The 22,518-nt window shown below is 42.8% G+C and overlaps 1 protein-coding gene across 1 annotated transcript; it reads left to right on the top strand.

The window, feature by feature from the left end:
* The first annotated feature begins 727 nt into the window (after positions 1 to 727).
* On the top strand, positions 728 to 22,125 carry LOC135708114 (uncharacterized). The gene is made up of 5 exons (XM_065230061.1): positions 728 to 870; positions 927 to 1,096; positions 1,164 to 1,274; positions 20,952 to 21,895; positions 21,964 to 22,125. Exons 1-5 carry the CDS (start codon positions 728 to 730, stop codon positions 22,123 to 22,125), a joined length of 1,530 nt encoding a protein of 509 aa, XP_065086133.1.
* The last annotated feature ends 393 nt before the right edge of the window (positions 22,126 to 22,518 follow it).

The raw sequence follows: 22,518 nt of genomic DNA, 5'->3' as shown, positions 1-22,518 counted from the left end.
GTCGAAAATTTAACTTGTACTTTTCTCGCTAGCTCTTCACATGGATAAGTAAGAGACCGGAAACATGCTAATAAGTCGCCCAAGCTCTTAAACTTTCTAGTCAAATAACACACTCTCGAATTGTATCGCCCAGTTCATTCAGCCGATGCCGCATTTATGTGACGTTCTACAAATTCACAGAATTCCGTGGCATCGTGGTGACCCACTTTCAATTCGCTTTTGGACTGAATGAAGACATCTCCATCTTAATTAGCACATCGTGCAGCCGACACGAATATCAAACATTTCATACCTCCCTATTGAAGCATCGGCGAACAGCACAGGATCGATGAAGCAGCTCTAGGTATGCACATCAGAATAAACAGACTTGTCCTATGCCATTTCGACCGTTACTGGAATATCTAGATCACCAAACTTTAGAAAGTGATAATAACAACCAAAAGCATCATACTATGTGCGGTGCTGCTTTGCGCCTTTCCGGCGAAAGTGAATTTTCTCCCTCCATCTGGATCTCCTAAACAATAGCCTCGTTCTTTTGCAGCATCCTGGCCGCAATAGGGCATTGAATTTTTTGGTGACACACTGAATGGACGCATCACCTAGTTCCGAAGGGTCTTACATTTCCAATCGGTGTGAAAAACGATGAATTGTGATACGTTCTGGTTGTGAAAAGTGAATCATTAGCGATAAAATTACCCACTGTCCGAAGGAGACGAAGAGGGTAAGAATGAAAGTGAGTCTGACTTTAAGCGGATTGCTTCTGGGTGTGCTGCTAGTGATCCATGCAGAGGCCGGAATAGTACAGATCAGCGCATACGGCGACGTTTCCAGGCAAGGAGATTCTTCATTGAACAATAGTTCTGATGAAAGGTTAGTGAACCATGGCGGAAGATTGAGAAGCTGATAACGTGTGGATATAATTTCAGTGTTGGGACTGGTCGAGCGATGAGTAGCGGAGGTTATCGACATATTTTCGATGGATTACTCACGAAGCCTGTATATTATGGAGCTATGGGGAATTCGTTTAAACTACCAAAATACATTAATTATCCCAGCAACATCCAAGTTGTGTATCCTCAACGACCATCAAAGGATGGTGAGATCTTCACATTGAGATGATGATGCAGAGCAAGTTGATTTTTTTTTCATTGCGAATGTTTCAGCGGTGGCCTCGGACCGATTCACCCCAGGAGAAGCATATGGTGGAATCGTTTTCAAAATACTTAAAGCTAAACAGGAAAAACGAAAAGGATATCAGTACCAGAAGCCCAATGGTAAGCTATGTTTAGTGATTGATTAATTAGTTGCTCAGTGCAGTGCTGCAAAATCTCGACCGTACACGACGATATTAACAAAACAGCTTTCGTCACCATCGCGGAACGAAAGGGATCTTCAATGGATGCCATGTGACAATACAGTCAGTGACGAACATGTGCATGTTTTATTTGCAGCAAAATTTAGAACGAAATTAAATGGGTTATGCTAAATAAATCTATTAATCCATCACAGTAAATAAGCATCTCCCAAGCAACAATTTTGGTTTTATGAGGGTTCTGTTGACCATAAATTGGACTTGCAGAACGCTTTAAAACCTTGATAAAACTTGCAATGTTACTTGGGCTACGTCCTCAGCTGAATTTAAATCAATTGTGTGCATGAGAATACTCAAAATTTCACTATTTGTTACCGTCAGCGAGGGTGACATTGGGCCAAAAACATAGTTTTTCGTTCCCTATCTTGTTACATTCACATTTTAGCAAGAAAATCAATTTGAAGCATACGAATAAATTCATTAACGACTGTCATAGAGAAGGTTGACTGAAATTAAAATTAAAATTATATAAATAATGGCCCAATATAGATTGAGAAAAAACCATATATTTGAAAAAAAAAAACAAAAAACAAAAAGGTTATTTTCCATTTAATTCCACTTAATTAATTTGTGTATCCATGAAGAATACGTATTTCGTCTACAATGTGCAGTCTTTATCAGAGTTTTTACTTACTTACTTAACCCTCCGTCACTCGCGCCAACTTTAGTAACACGAGTACTCGCGCATTGTACTTTGTACAACAGTGTGAGTTTTCCATTGCCATTTTGCAGCCGAGCTACCAATCGATATGAAACCAACGGGTATTCCTTAAAAACTTGTTTTTAACTAATCAAGCTAAACTTTTATCACAGTTAACCCACAAAAATCTAACTAATCAAGCTAAACTTTTATCACAGTTAACCCACAAAAATGCGGATCACAGAGAAAATGTGAATTGAAACCGCGTAAACGGTGTCCGTACTACGTGAGATTTGACTTAATTGGTTACAACATGGAAAATCTCGAGATCCTGACCAGATAGAAAGTTACTGTCTTCGGCAAAGTTTTTCTATAGATCATAACCTTTTTGCTGGTGGAGAGTAGTTCAGAATTTTTTCACTACGTAGCGCTAGAATACATGTGGAATTATCGTATGTGATATATCTCGAGATCATGACCAGGTAGAAAGTTACTGTCGTCGACAAAGTTGTTGATGAGATCAAAACCTATTTCTTGGTGCACAATAGTTCAAATTTTTCTCCATACGCGGCGCTAGTATACACATGAAATTCTCATATAAAATATCTCAAGATTCTGACCAGATAGAAAGTTACTGTCTTCGGCAAAGTTTTTTTAGGAAGTAAAGATCTTTTCGTTGGTTGAGTAGTTCAGAAAATTCTCACTACGTGGTGCTAGTATACACGTGCAATTTTCGTTTATACAATAGCTCGAGATCCTGAGCTTGAGCTTGAGCTTGAGCTTGATTGACCGCCCACGGTTGCTACTCTGTTATTGCCAGATCAGCTGTAATTACACAGAGAACCAGTAGACGATGCTTGGGACTAGCAATCATCCTCAATGTGTAAAAACTGGTGATCTTAAATTAGGCAATACCAGCGCCGGCCGCGCCCGAACACAGGTCAAGAAAGGAATGGGAAGGATTGTGTTGACATGACACTCGCGTTGATGGAAGCCAAGAACACCTCTGCACTTCCACGAGGAATCACTGGGATGTTGGATAAGAGGGTTGGGTTTGCAGCAGGGTTCGTTTTGGTAAACGATAAGCTGAATTGATGTCCTAACGATCATATAACGCGAAGGAGCTTGGGACTAAACCCACGGTCTTCTGCTCAGTAAGCAAAAACGTTTGCCACTAGGCAGACGAGCACCTTTTTAATCACCGAGTTGCTGTTATTACCATGTAGTCATATTAACAAATAAAACGATTGACGAATCTTGAATGTGGATGAGCCTGAGATTAGACTCATGATGTTCTGCTCAGTAAGCAAAAACGGTTGCTCTAAGGCCACCGAGCCCCTCATATCACATAATACCGTTGCTCAAATTTTTGTATCCATTCAAAACCGGAACCAACGACAACAACGAGTTTCGCAAAATACACGATACACAAGCGATTTTACCATAAATCTCTTTGATATGTAAGGACCTGGGACCGCGCTTTTCTGCTCAGTAAGCAGGTCACTGTAACCGACGATCTTTCAAATCCGAAAACTAAAAACTACGAAAAAGTACTTAGGCCTTCATTAAGTTCCACTTTCACGCGACGTTCAATGTATCAATTTGCTCTTTCCGTATTGTTCAGGCTATAAATAGGCCCTTTTCAAAAGTTACGCGAGAAATACGCACAATCGTCGCCTAACTCGCAAAACTGGTTCCAAACCACAACAAAGGCATAAGCAACGATGGATTGTTGAACTTTGCTGCCTCCGGTGGTGTAGTGCACAGCATAAAAAAATGTAATATCGATCAACGTAACTCAAGCTGATGTATGAAATAATGATGTAATTTTAATTTTGTAATTTATCAGCACACACTCTGGTCGACCACTGTAAACCAATCTGTCGTTAAGCGAGTTTGTACCTACTGAAACCTGGCCGTAGGCCTATGCTAGACCGTATAGCATAACGATCTTCTTCCACTAGCAGGCGTGTTTCTGTTTGCACAGACAGTCCCACTAGTTTCCGATACATTTATAGGGGATAGTAGGAGATTAAAAGAATGGAGAAGAGTTATAGAGGTTTTTTTTGTTGTTGTTTTGCTGAAAAGAGAGAAACAGAACTACACGAAATTACACCTGCTGAAAAAAAAGGTAAGTCTATTATTTTGGTTAGTGATCGTTTGGATTTGGGTCACCCCACGTTGTGTTTAGGTTAGTATAAATAAATAATACTATATAGTCATATAAATCACCACAGCTCATTATCTTCAGCGTTATCGGCTTTTGTTTCTGGTCTTTAGTTGCCAATGTGATATACTTACTTGCAGCATACTATTTTGGGATTGTGTATATGAGCGTGTACCATGTACGGTAGCTCATCTCTCATCGTGATGGTGGGACATAGTAGACAAATTAGAGAGAAAACAAGGAGGTATTAGTATTAGTTATATGTAAACAAACAAAACAAAAGAAGAGAAGAGGAAAGAAGAGCAGAAAAATAAAACGGGGATAAAGTAGATAACAAAGAAAAGAAACGTAGGCAGATTATAAGAAAAGGCATTATCCGAGACCTCAATCAAATGTCACTCCCGCCGAGATCTCAGCGAAACCCCCTTCCCTTCGAGACCCACACAGCCGAGCTCGGTAGAAAAAACTAAGTGTGTAGATAGATTAGTAGGAAAATAAATAAAACTACTTTATGACTCAAAGTGCAATGAATGAGCGTTAGTTTCGGGATTATTTCAGTGTTAGAGTTATGTTAGTTTTGATCCGTAATCAGCCCTGCCGACCCCTCCAACATTAGTTGCAGGCAGTGGTTGTTAGATAATGCGGCACTGTAACTACTACTATTTTAGAGGTATGGTTCGTCAAGTTTATACAACTCAATGTTTCAATTGAGGCAAACTATCTATCTTACAATTACAAAAGCAAACCTAAACTTACAATTAATCATGTTTTGTTGTTTTTGACATCATCCACATCCAGAGGGCCATTCACTTTCGAATGTATGGGAATGGTAGGAAACCATTTGGAAATGCATGAAAATTTTCAGTTTTTATTCATTATCGTCTTTATGGGCAGTTTTAGATGCACAAAAATTGAACGAGTACATTACTATGGTGATAAGGTAAACACTCGTTTATTTGTTTCCTTCTGTGAAAGCATGTTTAGTCACCAATCGTGGATTTTCTGATATTCTCCATACTGCAAAAATGATTTTCCTACCACTGAAGGGGCGACATCTCTCGGATCTTCAGTATAGCTACTACTCAAATCATATAATTAATTATATGCAAATGCAAAATGAAACTTGACAAATCATCGTCAATCCCCTTATTCCAGGGCAGGGCCTGACGATTTGAATCTAATGTTGATCAGTAAACGGGCACCATATGGTACATTTTTTCACCATGAACCTATCATTTCCAGCCTATCTGAACTATTTAATAAATGGAAGCCATGACATGGGTTACGCTCCCCCTGAGCGGGCCCTCCGCATCCTGTCTCTGTCTTATCTCAAATACAAAATGCCATGCCAATGGTATGAATGTATCTATATATAACTTGGAAATGACGTACAATCAAGTAAACCCGTAACCCACTCACTTGGTCAGGCTTCAGAATCGTCCAGTGGGCAGTGCGCTCTACACTCCAAGTTCCCTTTTTTCAAATTTACCGCAAATTTGATATTTTACCCTTTGAGTGTTTATTAGTCACAATGAAACATTGTGGCAGAAGTTGAGGTTACTAGTGTATTAAATAATCTAGGTCCTATTTAGGAATCCAAATCTGGCCAACGCCCACCCTAAACCTAAACCTGTTCTAATCCACCTTAAATGACTAACGAATGGAAGACTTTGACTACCCAGCCATGCAATAGTCTCATTACGTGCCTTATGGCAACTTGATGATTCTATTGCGCTCATCTTCTGGCACCACCCAGGGGAAACTTGGTCCTGTACCCAATGCTTAACTTATCTCCATTCCACTCAGCTACTCGCAATTTCTTGTGATATAGTGGGCGGAATATTATTATATGAGACAATTCAATGCAGACGTCTTTCCAAATTTGGCAGATCGACAGGTAATCGGTGTTGCTATTCAACAACTCGACAGCGTCCCATCGTCAACGCCTGCTATGAGAATTTCCCATTGCAGACGCCAACGAAATGACGTCATCGAGCTATCGATCAACTACCCTGGTTATCGCCTGGTACCTTATTGGAAGATTGCCGTAAAAGCTCGTCGCAGATGTCGCCACTGCATGATGATGATAATGTTGACAGACTGCATATAAAATTCGTGAAAATTAGCATTAAATCATAATTTTCATCAAGCCTGCGTAAAATCCTTCCAATATAACATTTGAATTGAAGAAGAAAATGTTTTCACGATCAGACTGATGTGCATCTTTGACTTTTCCAGATGAATTTTCATAAGTATATTCATTTCATTTCACAGCTCCATCAATGCTGCATCGTACATATGATGTAAACAGAAGTAAATTGCTCAATTACTCAAAATAAAGAAGATTTGTCATCTTGTTATCACTTTATAAACCATCGAGCACCATTTTATAGCATGGTGCGTGTTGAGTAAATCAAGTTCCGTTGCGTTTTCCGTCGAAAATTGTGAATATCAATATGTTTACCTAAAAAAAGGCCAAAATGAACATTTATTGAAAATTTCCGTCCATTTCTCCATAATCACCAGTTTGATACAATCTTTCCTAAGTAAATTCACCTAATTTCCACTTTCATCCTAGAGGAAATCGCACATATTCACCATTTTTGAAAAATGCAGCTGCGCAGGAGGTAACCTCTACCTGTGGGTGCGAACTTCTTATGCATAATTTTCCATGAAAACATCTCCGATCCATACCGAAATAGTAACAGTTAATTTGCAAACACGTTTTCTTACACGATTCAAGCAAAAGATTCCATCGGAAATTATTAGTTTTTCTTTATGTACCGATTTGCCCCAATAATCGTCTGTTTTACTTGGAGAATTTGGAAACTATCCTCCTTCTAGTAGTTATCACTTCGAAATGTAGGTGGCGAAAGCTTGGAAAAGTTTCACTGCAAGACGCCAATAGCACGATGCTAGGAGGCGAACCGGAAGAATCGATGAGCTACCTCCCCCAATGCCTATTGCTTGGTACACATTAGTTCAAAATGTGCACACTACGTGGCGTTAGTATACGCGCGAAATTCTCGCATGTAAAATATCTCGAGATTCTGATCATATATTTTTCGCTATTGGACAGTAGTTCAACATGTTCTCACTACGTAGCGCTAGAATACACGTGAAATTCTCGCATGTGGTTTGTTTAGAGATCCTAAGCGGCGCTAGTATATACGTGAAATTTTCTCGATATCCTGAACAGCTAGAAATTTACTGTGTTTGGCAAAGCTGTTAAGGAGATAAAGATCTTTTGGCTGATGAACAGTAGTTCAGAAATTACTCAAAACTTGGCGGGCAATTCTCGCATATCAAATATCATAAAATAAAAATACAATTTACATCAGCCTAAGTGGGATAAGACAAATATATTCTGGATTTCTTTTACTGGCGAAGATTTTCATGCAGATTTGTGGATACATAAATCGGGGTGAGTCTTCCACTTGTATACCTCTGATAAATTAGTGATAACACGTATCTCAGATGGAAAACATTATCTTAAAAGGTCAATATCGCTGAAACTTCCACCAAATAAATGTTTAGAGTCTCCCTTTCATTTTAGGCTAATTTCGATAAGGTCTAGAACAAAAAAAATCCCTGCATTTACGTGTGCACGGACAACGAGACTAACTCAGAGAGTGAGGCACTTTTGCTCAGTTGAATGGAGAAATTTATAAAACCGTACACTCCCGATCATAAGTTTAAGGACACCCCCTAAAAACGTCCAATGTTCGTTCTTTTTAGAACATTTGAAAGATTTTGAATGGAAATACGAAGAGGCAAATTGCTCAATATCATTTTCAAATTTTGTATACCAAAGGTTCACCTAAAGTTACATTATTTTTCAAAATTTACTCTGAAGAATCATGATTGATTTTCTCATAATTGACTTGAAAAAAAATTGAAATTAAAAGTAGTAGTAGAACACTTATGCTGTACCATTCATACCATTCAAACAACCTAAGGAGATCAAAAATTGGACGTAAAACTGAGAGAACTTAGAACAAAACACATTTGCATGTTCACGATCCGGAAGAACAACACCGCATGTACAACTTTGACAATGACAGTTACTTCCTGACCTTAAACTATAGCATATACAAATATTTTACATGCACACTAGCGCCGAATACCGAAAATATTATGAACTATTTACTGTTCACCAGCAAAAAAAGCTTTGATCTCCTAAACAACTTTGCCGAAGACAGTAATTTTCTAGCTGTTCGGGATCTCGAGTTGTAGCATATATGAGGATTACACGTGTATACTAGCGCAGCGCAGTGAGAAAATTCTGAACCACTGTTCATCAGCCAAAAGACCTTGACCTCCTGAACCACTTTGCCGAACAGAGTAACTTTCTAGCTGATCAAGATCTCGAGCTATTGAATGTGCGAGAAAGGCACGTATTTCAGCGCCGCATAGTGAGAAAATTCTGAACTATTGCCACCCAACAAAAAGATCTTGACTTCCTGAAAAACTTTGTCGAATACATTTACTTTGTATCTGGTCAGGATCTAGAGATACTTTATATGCAAGAGTTTCATATGTATAGTAGCGCCGCAAAGTGAGAAAACTCTGTGAAAAAGCCTGGACCTCCTGAACAACTATGCCGAAGACAGTACCCTTCTATCTGGTTGGGAACTCGAGATATTTTATATGAGAATTTCACGTGTATACTAGCGTCGCGTAGTAAGCAAATTCTGATCTATTGAGCACCAAGCAATAGGCTTTGACCTCTTGAAAAGTTTGTGAAAGACAGTAACTTTCTATCTGGCCAGGATCTCGAGATTTATCACATACGAGAGTTTTACATGTATACTAGGGCTACGTAGTGAGAAAAATCTGAACTACTGTCCGCCAGCGACAAGGCAATGATCTTCTGAACAACTTTGTAGGAGACAGTAACTTTCTATCGGGTCAGGATCTCAATATATTCCATGTTGTAATCAATTAAGTCAAATCCCACGTAGTATGGTCACAGTTTACGCGGTTTCCATTTACATTTTCCCTATTATCCGCATTTTTTAGCTGTTTACTGTAATCAATGTTTAGCAAAACAAGTTTTTTGAGGAATACTCGTTGGTTTCAGATCGATCGGTAACTCAGCAACAAAATGGCAATGGAAAACTCATGTGTGTTGTACAAAGTACAACAGCGCGAGTAACGGAGGGTTAAGAGTCCTGTGCATCACCAGCGGTGCAAAGCGCCAACGTGAAAGACTTCCATCCTGGGCGGCTGCTCGCTTTTGCCTTGACCTGGGCCCAGGTCAGATTCCTATCGACTTGCTTAATTTCCTTATTGATGCTCCACCACCATGAGCCCCTGGGTCTGCGATGTCCTGCCGGACGGATTCCAATACAGCGCTTGCTTGCAGATTTCGTTTCCGCCCCGTCGAAGTGTGTGGCCGACCTACCTCCACTTTCGCTCTCGGATTTCTGTTGCTATCGGCTTCTGATGACATCGACGATGGAGCTCGGCATTCGAGATCCAGTTGTGAGGCCACCAGGCACGAATTATATACCGCAGGCATCGGTTGATGAACACCTGCAGCTTTTGAGTGTTCTCCACTGATACACACCACGTCTCGTATAACAACACAGATTTCACGTTCGAGTTGAAAATTTGGATTTTGGTGCGTTGACTTATCTGGTTGGATCTCCATACGTTTCGTAAACTCGCAAAGGCAGCCCTAGCCTTCTTGATTCGTGCACCTATGTCACTCTTGGTCCCGCCGTCCGACGCTATTTGGCTGCCAAGATATTGAAAATTTTCGACTTTCTCCACTGCTTTCCCCGCTACCGTAAAGTTGGAAGGGTTGCCCGTGTTGATATCCAAAGATTTGGTCTTGTTGACGTTGATGGTGAGACCCGCCGCAGAGGAGCGTTTGGCTAGGTCATTGAGCTTACTCTGCATATCAAAGCGCCGTTGTGCTAGTAGAGCAACATCATCAGCCAAATCGAAGTCGTTGAGATGCTCCGTGGTGATAGGCTGCCAAAGCAGCCCACGGTTCGGTACACGGTCAATTGCACCTACCATGATCTCGTCGATTACGATGAGAAAAAGTAGCGGTGATAGTATGCATCCTTGTCTCACACCAGCGACTACCCGGATAGGGTCGGACAAGGCTCCGTTATGCAGAACTCTGCACGTGAAAGCCTCATACTGCGCTTCGATGAGGTTGACGATTTTATCCGGGACTCCCTTGCGTCTCAGGGTGCCCCACAGATTCTCGTGATTGAGACGGTCGAAAGCTTTTTCGTAGTCAATGAATACCAAATAAAGGGACTCTTGGAATTCATTGACCTGCTCCAGGATGATGCGGAGCGTGACAATATGGTCCACACAAGATCTTCCGGCACGGAATCCTGCCTGCTGCCGTCGGAGAATCGCGTCGATCTTCTCCTGTATCCGATTCAGGATAGCTTTTCACAGAACTTTGGGAACAATACACAGTAACAGAGTCAATCCCACTAAAGACTTTTCAAAAACCAACCGGCAGTGTTATTATGGAAGAACTCTCTCTACAATGTCGCATTTATGGTCATTGTAGACAGCTTTAGTCCAGGAGTTAGACGGTGATAGCTCTATTGCAGATCCAGCAACCCATTTCAGAATGTCTGGAGAGTCACGCCCATTCCGAGGTTACTTTCACTTACAATAAGCCCCGCATGTATGCATCACCGGTATCAAATGGATATTGGTATTACATACACGCTTCCAGGTTCGAAAATATTCTTTTCAAACCTGGCACGTATTTAGTTTATGTTTTTTTTTTTTTATTTTAAAATTTTAAAATGTATTTCGACTTTTCAAAAAACTAATCCCGTTCTATACTCACAATCATTAGGTAAACATGTAAAGATCACAGGTATCAAAATGAAACTACAACGTGCAGAATCGGAACCTACCTAACTAATAACCCATTGGTATAAATATTTTAAAATATGTAAATGTAGCTATTAGGACTACACTGCCCATAATCGCATATCAGTCCCATATGGATAGGAAATCAAGCAAAGATGGGACTGATATGCGATTATGGGTAGTACAATGGAATATGAACATAATGTAGCTCGTGACTTGGGATCACCCAGTAACCCACATATATCCACGTAAAAGTGTGTTATTTGAATTGGTTTATTTATGACTTAAATATATACGTACCCTAATTAACAAAGCACAAGTTACAATAGAAAAGAAATGAAGAAAAAGGCAATAAACAAATAAAAAGCTTCTTTTTATAATTTGAATGTGAGCGGTGAAAATGGCAAAAAGGGCAACAGTAAATAATACGCTCAATTAAATAAGGATGAATCTCCACTAAATTAGGAAATTTGAGCACTAAATAACTCACCTACGTCACCTGCAGTTGAACATATTCTCCCAAAAAAGTGGCAAAATGAGCAATGTCATATTAAATAACCTCTCGCAATTCTCGCAAGCGGCCAGACGACAGACGGCTTACTATCCTCCTGCAGGAGTACTAGTTGGCCAACCACAATATCGACCGGTGATGAAGATTTTCTTCGCTGACTGTTGATTTCGGTCAAATATTCTTTCTTCCATCGCATCCAATGTTGCTCAACGAACTGTTGTAATTGCTGGTAGTGCTTTAAGCGATTTACGGGAACGTTAGAATAGTCTGGATCCGGTAACGCTGCGAAGGATGTTCCAGTTATGAAATGTCCCGGAGTCAGGACATCGAGTTCATCAGGATCCTCGGAAAGTGGAGTTAGAGGGCGAGAGTTCATATTGGCTTCCACTTGAGTAAGGATAGTTGCGTAGTCCTCATAGGACAATTTTGCGTTTCCTAGAGTTTTACACAGCGAAGTTTTAGCGGTTTTGACGGCGGCTTCCCAAAGCCCACCGAAATTTGGTGCCCTAGGTGGAATAAATATCCACTTGATCCCTCTACGACTACATTCATTGACAATCCTCTCCTGGTCATGTTTATCATTGAGCATTCGGTGTAGTGCTGCTAACGTGTTCTTTGCTCCTTGGAAATTGGTCCCATTATCGGAGTGTATCTCAGTGAGGAGTCCACGGCTAGCGACAAAGCGACGTAAGGTGGCGATAAAGGCATCCGTGGACAAGTCACACACTATTTCTAAATGGACGGCCTTGGTGGAAAAGCAGATGAAGACTGCTATGAACGCTTTTTGGGGAGCTGCACGACGATGAACGGGTTTCATATAGATGGGACCGCAGTAGTCAACACCAGTTATAGTGAATGGTTGACTAGGGCTGGTACGGGTCTTGGGTAGTTGGCCGATGGGCTGTTTGATAGGTACAGGGCGGTGGCGAAAACAGATTTGGCATTTGCGGCAAATGAAATTGGTAAGATTTTTTCCACGAAGGGGCCAGAATTCTTGACGCATGGAAGCTAACGTCATACGAGGACCAGAGTGATGCGACAATGTATGATAATGCTCTGCAATTAATCGAGTGAGGGGGTGCTTGCTAGGTAAGATCATTGGGTGTTTGGCTTAATAATTTTCATCGGACAGTTGAAGCCTGCCACCAACGTGAAGGATACTATTTGCGTCGAGATCGAGATGAAGATTTTTCAGTGATGACTGTGAGGAAATGAGCCGCTTCTTCTTCAGCATCTTGATTTCCTCTGAGAAGAATTGATGCTGCACAACTTTCACTAGATCTTGCTTGGCTGCTTCTTTCGGCAAATCTTCTTTACAGCGGCAACGGTTAATGAAACGACGAACATATGCTGCTACTCGTACCAACTTCCAGAATGCTGAGTATCGATAAAACAAAGAATCTTCTGGAAGAATGTGATGTGTAACCATAACAGTCTTCCTTTTTTTCCAGCACATTATCTGAGGGAGCTTCATGAGAAACTTGTTTAGGTCAATCTTCTTCGTTTTTCAGAAGCCGAGCTGGACCATAACGCCAAACAGCAATTGCTACAAAGTCTTCAGGAAGCTTGCCACGCGAAACGTAATCTGCCGGATTGTCAACTCCCTTGACATAGCTCCATTTATGTCCGTGAGTAAGACGCTGGATTTCTGCAGAGCGATTCCCAATGAAGGTCTGTTGTTTGGTGGAGCTCGTGTCCAATGTAGCGTAACTGTCGAATCCGACCCAAAACCAGCAAGGAGTGCCTTCCATATGCAAGGCTGCAGAGATACGAGCATAGAGTTTAGCTGCTAAAAGTGCCGCACAGAGCTCTAAACGAGGCAAGCTAAGCCGTTTGAGTGGTGCCACACGGGATTTCGAGGAGATCAGTACGGTTTTGACTTGGCCGTGTTTGTCAGCGTAAGCACAAGCCCCGTATCCTACCTCAGATGCGTCACTGAAGATATGGAACTGGATTCCATTGGTATTGTCAGCGAAAATATGGCGGGGCACCTTGAAAGATTTTAACGAGGGTAGCTGCGTGTAAAATTCCTCCCACCTGGCATAAATCTCTTCTGGTACAGGATCATCCCAATCGATGCAAGTCAATCAGAGATGTTGCATATGGATTTTCGCCCAGGCAACTACTGGAGAAACGAGCCCAAGTGGATCATAGCGCTGAGCAATTGCCGAGAAAACTTTCCTCTTCGTCCATTGTTCATCTTTCGTTATTCCCTGAACTTCAATGTTGAACTGGTCTGGTTCCAAGTCCCACGCTACTCCCAGAGTTTTGATCTTCTTCTCCGATTCAAGGCGAAGTGTTGATAGTTCACAATTGTTTTTAGTTAGTAGGCCGTCGAAAACATCCGGTCGGTTGGAATTCCATTTACGCAGCTGTAGTCCACCTTCCGACATCAGCTCTAGCACGTTCTTTTGCAGTCGTTTCGCGTTTTCAACAGAGTCCGCACCAGACAGGAAGTCGTCCATATAGACGTCCTCCGCTATCGCGTTTGCTGCATACTCACACCTGCTTTCATAGTCTTCCGCCAACTTCTTCAGGACACGCGTAGCGAGGAATGATGACGCTGAAAGACCGTATGTTACGGTTTGTAATTCGTAGATTTGGATGGGTCCGAAGGGATCGAAACGCCAAATAAACGATTGAAACGGGGTATCATCGGGATGCACACGGATCTGCCGGTACATTTTTTCTACATCAGCAACCAACGCGATGCAATGTTACGGAATCAAAGCATAAGATCCAGCAGATCGTCTTGAATGACTGGCCCAGTCAGTAAGGCATCATTAAGAGAGTAGTTTGTAGATGTTTTTGCTGAACCATCAAAGACTACACGTAACTTTGTCGTTGAGCTGGACTCCTTAAATACTGGGTGATGAGGCAGATAACAGACTGTGCGTGTTTCCTTGCCGATGTCTTCGATAGAGCCAACGAGCTTCATATGTCCCAAATCCAAGTATCCATGGTAACGCTTCCGAACATTAGGAACTCGTCCTAAACGCCGCTCCAGCTGATGAAGTCGCCGCATTGCTGTACATTTCGATTCACCATTCAGATGTTCGAACCCGATGCGTTTTGGGTAGCGAACCACATATCGTCCCTTTTCGTCTCGAGTAACAGTGTGTTGAAAATGAAGTTCGCAGTCTTGTTCCTCCTGCGAGCGTGGTGTTTTTTTTCCGTCAACTCTTCCATGGCCCAGAATTTTTCAATGGCTTTGTCCAACGGATCCACCATCGCTAAGTGACAACTGACCTTTGACAAGTTACCAGTACATTCCGATTCTCCCGCAGCTACCCATCCAAATACCGTGCTGACAAACACTGCCAGCGTGTTTTCGAGTTAACGTATTTGTATCCGGCCACCGTCTAGAAGATGGAAATCGTAGAAGAACTGTGAACCGAGGACTATATCAATAGGACCAGAGAGGAAAAATTCAGGATCAGCTAGCTGCATCTCTGGTGGGGGCTTCCAATTCGCCAGTGGGAGAGATGTAGAAGGCTGGTCGTCGGTGACCTGCGCCATAACCAAGAATTCCATCGGCAAAGAATATTCCCGTGTGCGAGAACTGATGACCGTCGAGACTTCGTGAGCGATTTGCCGTCGTGATCGTCCGATTCCACTTATCTCGACTTTCTTGTCGCTTCGTGGTAGCTTCAGTAACTGACAAGAGACGTTCAGTCATTAGATTAGTCTGTGATCCAGAATCCAAGAGCACTCTTGCCCCATCTATCCTTGACCTTTACAACAGCCGTGAGTAAGAATATGTGTGAAGTAACAACTTCCGTTACCAAGTTAGAAGAAATAGCTGCGGCCAGGCTTGAACCACCCTCATCAGAGTTTGACGCACTGTCAATGGTCGTAGGAGCAGCAGTAAACCGTGATTTCCAATACTGTCGCTACCGGAAACGACAAGTAATTGTTGCAATCACGTTGGTTGCAAAAGCGAATGACCCTGAGGGTGATCTAGTTATTACTGTTGCTGGTTATGATCTCGGCGCTGCTATTTACCACCACACTTTAACAACTCTTGCAGGGAATTAGACGAAGTACTGGCTACAGTAGAAATCCGTGCAAAGTCCTATAGGTTTGACTTCTAACCCGAGATACGATCGTCTAGTCTGATAGATTTATTAAATTCATCCTGAAGCGAAGATCAGTGACTGTTAACAAAGTGCGAAACCTTGGAAAATCGTCAGCAAAAACAGTGATGCCGTTTAATAATGTATTCTGTGTGATTCTTGTCGATTTGCGTTTCGGCACAGTGTGCAGAGTTGATTACCCCTTGGAATGTATAGAAAATAGGAGAATCGCTTGGAATGTTTTCTGCAAAATTATACATCGTAAAATTTTATGAAAAATGCCGAAGATATAAATACTGTATAGTATATCTGAAACTGAAAGGTATTTATAATACTTTTTAGGAAAAACATAATAATACATAAAATTTTGGAGCTGGTCTTGAAAAACACTAATTATACATGTTTTTAATGGTTTTCATTGTTTGTAGACAATCAATGTTTTTAAATACAAAATCACTTTTAAATTATTATTAATTTTAAAATACCTTTCACTTGATATTTTGAAATTTGAAATCGGTTCAGTAGTTCAAAAGTAATATTTATTTTGATAAAAAAAAAAAAACATTTAAAAAAATCAATTTTTTGGACTACCTTAACGTAGAAATGGTAGCCCTTATGACAAAATAAAACAAATAAGGATCTAATAATTTGCAATAAGGAACAAAACTCTCAATTTTTACGAAATTCTAAGAACCACTATATCGTTTTGCTATGGAATGGCTGTATATATAAAAATATATGGAAAACGAAACGAAACTATTTATATGCTTTGTTTGATTTCGGAAATTTGTGCAAAATGTTATTAACTTCAGGCCAAGTGCGCCCGCATACCTACAAGCTCATACATAGGCCGACCCGTCGTGACAGTCCTGCCAGGTGGTGGTACCGACATCCCGTCGATTCTCGAACTCTTCGATGTGGCAAACGCCTCCTTGGCGCGGATCAGGGTTCTCTAGCACTTCAATCTTGATTCGCAGCCAGTATCCGCTACGCTTTCCACCGCGACTGGTGGATCTCGCTCTGGAATGTGCACCGCTGACTCCCTCCGCTGATGACGACGACGACTATGTTCGGTCCTCGGCAGCCTTCCTGGCTCGCTTTCGTCAGTGACGGTTGCCAATCAAACTTGGCAAACTTACCCTTGACTGGGTCTCGTTGCTTTCCTGGTGCTCGTGTGGAAGAAGCTTCTACCCGTTGGACGGATGTTTTCCTCAGTCTAGCGCCCCGAGCAAAGTCTGAGATCAAATTGAAATCTAAATTTGATGTTGTGATTTCGCTAATAATGATTACTCAGGTTGCTGTCGTTTTGGTCGTTTTAACGGTTAAAATATCAAAATTGAAAGCAAACAAATCTTCCTGTGATATCACATTGAAAACTATTTCTGCTATCAGTGAGAGCAAACTGAAAACTAAATTTGATATCCATTTTTCCTGTTGATAACAAAACAAGTATTCAATTTGATGTTATGCTAAGGCAATGAAAACAATCCCGCAACAACATATTTTTCAAGAACAAGTGTACAGCAAAATGAAAACAAAATTTTGTATCAAATTTGTTTTTTTTTTTTTCCTTTGGTTTGTTTTTTCCGTCGATCTTGTTTTCCGTGCTGAGCACCAATGCTACCGACGTGCCAGCAAGGCAGCTCCCACACCTGGACCCTGGACTCATGAACCGGGGACCAACGGCTTTACTTCCCATCCGAAGGAAGGCGTGATCAGAGATGTTATGCCTCAGAACATCCCGGCGGCGCCGACTGGTATTGAACCCAGGCCTGCTGGGGTGAGAGGTAATCACGCTTACCACTACATCACCGGCGCCGTTGTATCAAATTTGTGAATTGCGAAACTAAAATCAAATTATGATTTCAGTTTGATGTTGATATCAAAACTTGATTTCAATTTGCTGTCATTTTGATGCTGGACTTTGCTCGGGGCGGGTACCTTGCCGGGTTCGAACAACCTCGCGGCGATCCCGGACAATCTTCCCGTTAACAGGGCTGAATCCGCAGTGAAGCCCTGTGAGTACAACGAGCTTTGTTGTTTTGTGTTAATTTGCGCAAACGGATTATAAACTTACTCTCGACGGGACCTTGTTACTGCTTCGCGGATCTGCTGTATGAAACTCGTGTCCGTTCGACGGAGGTGTTCGTCACCGTTACACTTCGACTTTCCGGGAACCACGTAGGGTGACTGACGCGGATCAAATTTCCGTTTTTCCTCCAAATGCGCACGTTTTGCTCACCCACGCCGCCCACGTTCGTGATTTGCTGGGGTACTTCGAACAATGCGGATTCATGTGAGCGTTCGTCCACTCCTTCTGTCACTCGAGAACGTTTTTCCAACTCTTACTGGGCTTGCCACGCGATGTGGTTTTGTTTGGGCGAATTGCCGCTAACCCGCTCCGATCAGAATCAGAAGCAGAAGTTCCACCCGTTCTTGACTCGTACCGAGCGATTCACTAAGTACGATCTGAACCGTTTCACAGCCGTAGACGAGACACCTAGTATCTCCAACTTAGCTAGCAGGATTTCATGATCCACCCTGTCAAAAGCGGCTTTTAAGTCCATCAGCATCAACTTGCCATCCAACATCCAAGCTTCGCAGACAGTCAGCGGTAAACTGCACCAGGTTCGTGGAAACCGATCGCTTGGGGTAAAAACCATGTTGGTCCGCATCGATATAATTTTTACAGAACATAAACAGAGCATCATTTACAATAATCTCGAAAAGTTTAGAGCAGGCGCACATGAAGGAAATCTCACGATAATTAGCAACAGGACCAGCGGCGAATGAGTTCTTCATTTTGCGTGTTGCGGCTATCACCATGTCTTCAGTGATGTGAGGTATGTCAAAACTAAAAACATCACGTGGCATCCCGGAGGTTGCGACCAACACCTGTGTCGGTGAAGCGGAAAAATCGTGGAAGACTTGTTTGAATTGACGAGCAAACAAGCTGCATTTTTCACTTTCGCTGCAGGCCGTATCAACCCCGAGGAACATGGAACAAGGCAGCCCGGATTCTTTCCGTTTTGAATTTACAAACGACCAAAAACCTTTCGGGTTCGACCGAAGGTTCGCTTCCGTGCGTCTCACGTGCCGATTATAGAGGAAGTGGTTGTAGTTTCGATAGCGACGACTTGCGAAATTAAACTGTTGCTTGTAGAACGGTGAGCGAGAGCTGCAGTACCTTCGGAGTGCGGCGGAGCGCTGACGTTTTAGTTTACGTAGGCGTGGGTTCGACCATGGAGGCTTCTGCGGGGGACGTCTTGCTGGGACAGTGCGGAAAATAACTTCTTCCAGCGCAGAGCTGAAACAATCCACAGCATCATTGACACTAGCGGCCGTTTCGATACAGTGCCAATCTATTTCCGCAAGCGCATTGTTCAATGCAATGCAATCGGCCCGGCGAAAGTCCAGAAAGCAGCACTCGGAAAACGATATATATATTCAATTGGAGTGGATAAACTTAGTGACACGACGAGAGCGGGATGGTCGGCATCTAGATCAATCAGTGGCACGACCGGTAGAGAAACAGAAGTGTCTGGTAATGCTGAGTCATTTGCCAGAACAAGATCTAACAAACGTCCATTACGGTTGGGAAAAATGTTCGCCTGAGTGAACCCATGAATCCCTCCAGAAGTTCACAGCAAGCAACCGGCATATGCGATAGCAGAGGATAAATGAATGGTGTGCCACTGTCAGAGAAACGCCACTGTAAACCAGCTTGGTTGTAGTCGCCAAATAGGAGAGCGGGAGAATTGGGCCACAATTGAGACGAAATCGAGCCCAACGAATTAACGTGCTCATGGATGATCGTGCAGTCGTTTTTTCGGTCGGGTGGTAGGTACACTGCGCCTACACTGAGCTTGGTTCTTGACAGATCCACAACAATCCAGATTTGCTCTAGCAGACTTGAAATGGGCGAGGTACTTACATAGCTGGTCAGTTTCGTTGTGACGGCAATCAGAACACCACCACCACGCAATTTTTGACTGTTTAGGGGAGAGCGGTCGGTTCTGAAGACGGAATAATGCGATCCAAACAGCTGCGGTGAGTAAATCCGGTCATCCAGCCGTTTCTGTCAGAACAATCAAATCTTACTCAGCCTCCGAAACAGCCAGGAAAAACGGGTCGATTTTAGTCCGCAACCCACGCACATTTTGGTAGTAAATCCGGAGACCACTCAAGATGCCACTACGCGAATTGGAAGTTGAAGGGAAATCAGTTACCGAAAGTTCGAAATCGCAATTATACTCGCCTGGAGTTGCAGGCCGATACCACCACCGACCACAGGACCGGGACGATGACGATGGCGGATGTAAGCAGCAAGCGCGACTGGGTCGGGGGGCTCGGGAGCTTCCTTAGTGCCTGTTTTAGGGTGTTCCGGATCCGATGAAGTTGTGGCGATGGTGTCAACAGCTGGAGAAACGTAGTACGCTAGTTTTTTGCCGAATCAATAAACTCGCGAAACTGTAATCCGGCAGGCCAGGAATCCGGATCGAGTGCAGCATCTTTCAAACAAGGATCCAAACCGATCTTGAATGACACAAATGTCATACTGGATACGACTTTGCCTCTGGGAACCAAACGCACCACATCGACAGGTTCAGTTAAGCTCAAGCAGTGTGACACAATACTCTGCACGTCGTTATCAGTGATGAGCGGGTTCAGGCGAGAAAGATATAGCCAGAATTTCTCCGGAGGTGCACTAGGAGCAATAGAGGGAACGGAAAGACCACTCAAGTCAATTGTTTTCGTTCCATTTACGGTTGGCACGTCAATATCAGGCCGGTCTTCACGACGGCGTTCTGCACCCGGCTTGGGCCAAACTGGTGTAGCACTCAGTGACGGGTTGCGTTGTGGCTTAGCAGAGAAATTGTCGACTTTTTTACTTAGCTCATGCAGTTGCCGAACCTGATCTGGCAACGAAGCAAGCGAGGGGGGTTGCATTTGTTGTTGCTGCTGATCGTCGATGAAACAGCGGATAGAGCGGCTCTGTAGAACCCCACGACAGGAATTGCAAAATTGTGATATGTTTTGAAAATTGGTGTCGTGCGTCTTGACCATATTGTACCATGAAACAGGCGTTTTGCCCCGCTATCATTTTTCGATTTAAAATATGCCTTGAAAATCATGACACATCATCGATTTGTAGTTCGGAACCACTCGATATTCTTAAAAAAAAAAACATTGTAATGAACCATGCTCAATTACTTTCTCCTTCATTTTAGCTTCCATACGCCAGCAATTTTCGATTTTCCTACCCTACTTAGTAAAGTAGCGTGATTTCCGAAAGTTTAAAACTGTTTCTTTTTTCATTATTTCAGATGCCTCATTAGAGGGGTCCAAAACAAATCCATCACCACTGTCGGCTCCACCTGCACCTCCACCTCCACCTGCTCCCATCACGCCCCCTCAACTTCCACCCTTAATAGCAGGACCAACTCCTCTTCCACCAACAACCTCAGCGAGCCCCAGCAATCCATTGACCATTTTGCCTGCTGAATCACCGCCAGATGCTTCTCCAGCAATGCAGTACATGCCAAACATTCAGTCTCATTACCCTCCTCCACCAGCGAATGGTGAAACTCGGTTCAACGACTCACCCCCATCAAACCAACCCATACCTTCAGCTGAACTATTTCCATTTCCGCCAAATATTCATTCTCACTACCATCCTCAACCAATGGACGACTATTTTCAAATGAACGGACTCACAAGCTATCTTCCTCCACCGACCGGACCCAACGACTCCTATCTTCCTCCTCCATCCGGAATGTCGGCTGATTCCATGGAATCAGGCCCACCAAGCTCATCAAACACCTCCGACGATACGATCGGAACGATCCCCATGGGTCCAGATTCTCCATACACTGCCTATCTACCACCATCCGATCCTCAAAGCCCAGGACTGAAGGACATGATGATGGGCATGCCACCCGGCCCGCCAATGAGCGGTCCTTCCATGAACATTCCTTTCAACTTCCCTGGATATGAGTACAACCATCCTCACGATCACTTCCCGGAGTACGTCTTCGATCACGACCACGACCACGATCACCACTATGACCATGACCATGATCACCACCACGACGAACCACCACCAACGACTCCGGCACCTCCACCACCACCACCACCACCACCACCCAAAAACTACAACTACCACTACTACTACATTAGTCGATTTCTGTGGTACACCCCGCTGTGGGCGACCATTTACTTCTCCTTCTATCTTCTGATTCTGATTCTACGTGGCATCGGGAGACATGTGGTGAGTTTGAAGATAATCCAGACCAACCAGGCGCAGCAATTTGTTCACAATTTAAATTTTCTCCCAAGGTCAACTATCCCAACAAATATATCGGCAGCAACGTAGCAGTATCAAGGTCACTACAGGACATGCAATTCATGACGAACGAACAGGCAGCCCACAAGGCGGATGTGATGACACAATTCGTGATGAAACAGATCGACGATTTCAAAGAGAAATACATAAGATAGCGGGTCGACTTGAGATACCTACTTCGGTAAAACCCATGAGAATGGGCAACAATTGGTCACTAGACATTTTTCGAACGGATTCTGTTGATCTCCCGTTATCGATGACAGCAAACTCGTGAAAGATGTTTACTGAGCACTGCATTGACTGATTATACCAATAAACCATTATGACATAAACGTAGAAAAACAGTGTTATTTACCAAAGAACTTACTAATTTTCGTACCTAAATCTCAACTACCTACTATTCGATCAATGCTGATCTTTCTCCTTCGGAGGTGGATGATTTTTCAAAGATTCACTTGACGGTAAGTGCTGCTCCTATAAGTTACTCCCCCCCTAGAGAAATACCTGTCAAGCACCGCAACATTACACTGGAGTCGCTTTTTACGCGG

The sequence above is a fragment of the Ochlerotatus camptorhynchus genome, unplaced genomic scaffold, assembly GCF_037179485.1.
Source record: "Ochlerotatus camptorhynchus isolate MF236.1 unplaced genomic scaffold, CSIRO-AGI_Acam_v1.1 ptg000026l, whole genome shotgun sequence".
Classification (NCBI taxonomy): domain Eukaryota; kingdom Metazoa; phylum Arthropoda; class Insecta; order Diptera; family Culicidae; genus Ochlerotatus; species Ochlerotatus camptorhynchus.
The sequence above is the reverse complement of the archived record's forward strand: the minus strand, read 5'-3'. Positions and strand labels throughout refer to the sequence as shown.

Coding starts and splice junctions, on each gene's coding strand:
- LOC135708114 (XM_065230061.1), top strand. CDS start 728: ATGAAAGTGAGTCTGACTTTAAGCGGATTGCTTCTGGGTGTGCTGCTA. Junction 871..926: donor AACAATAGTTCTGATGAAAG/GTTAGTGAACCA, acceptor ATATAATTTCAG/TGTTGGGACTGGTCGAGCGA. Junction 1,275..20,951: donor TCAGTACCAGAAGCCCAATG/GTAAGCTATGTT, acceptor TCATTATTTCAG/ATGCCTCATTAGAGGGGTCC.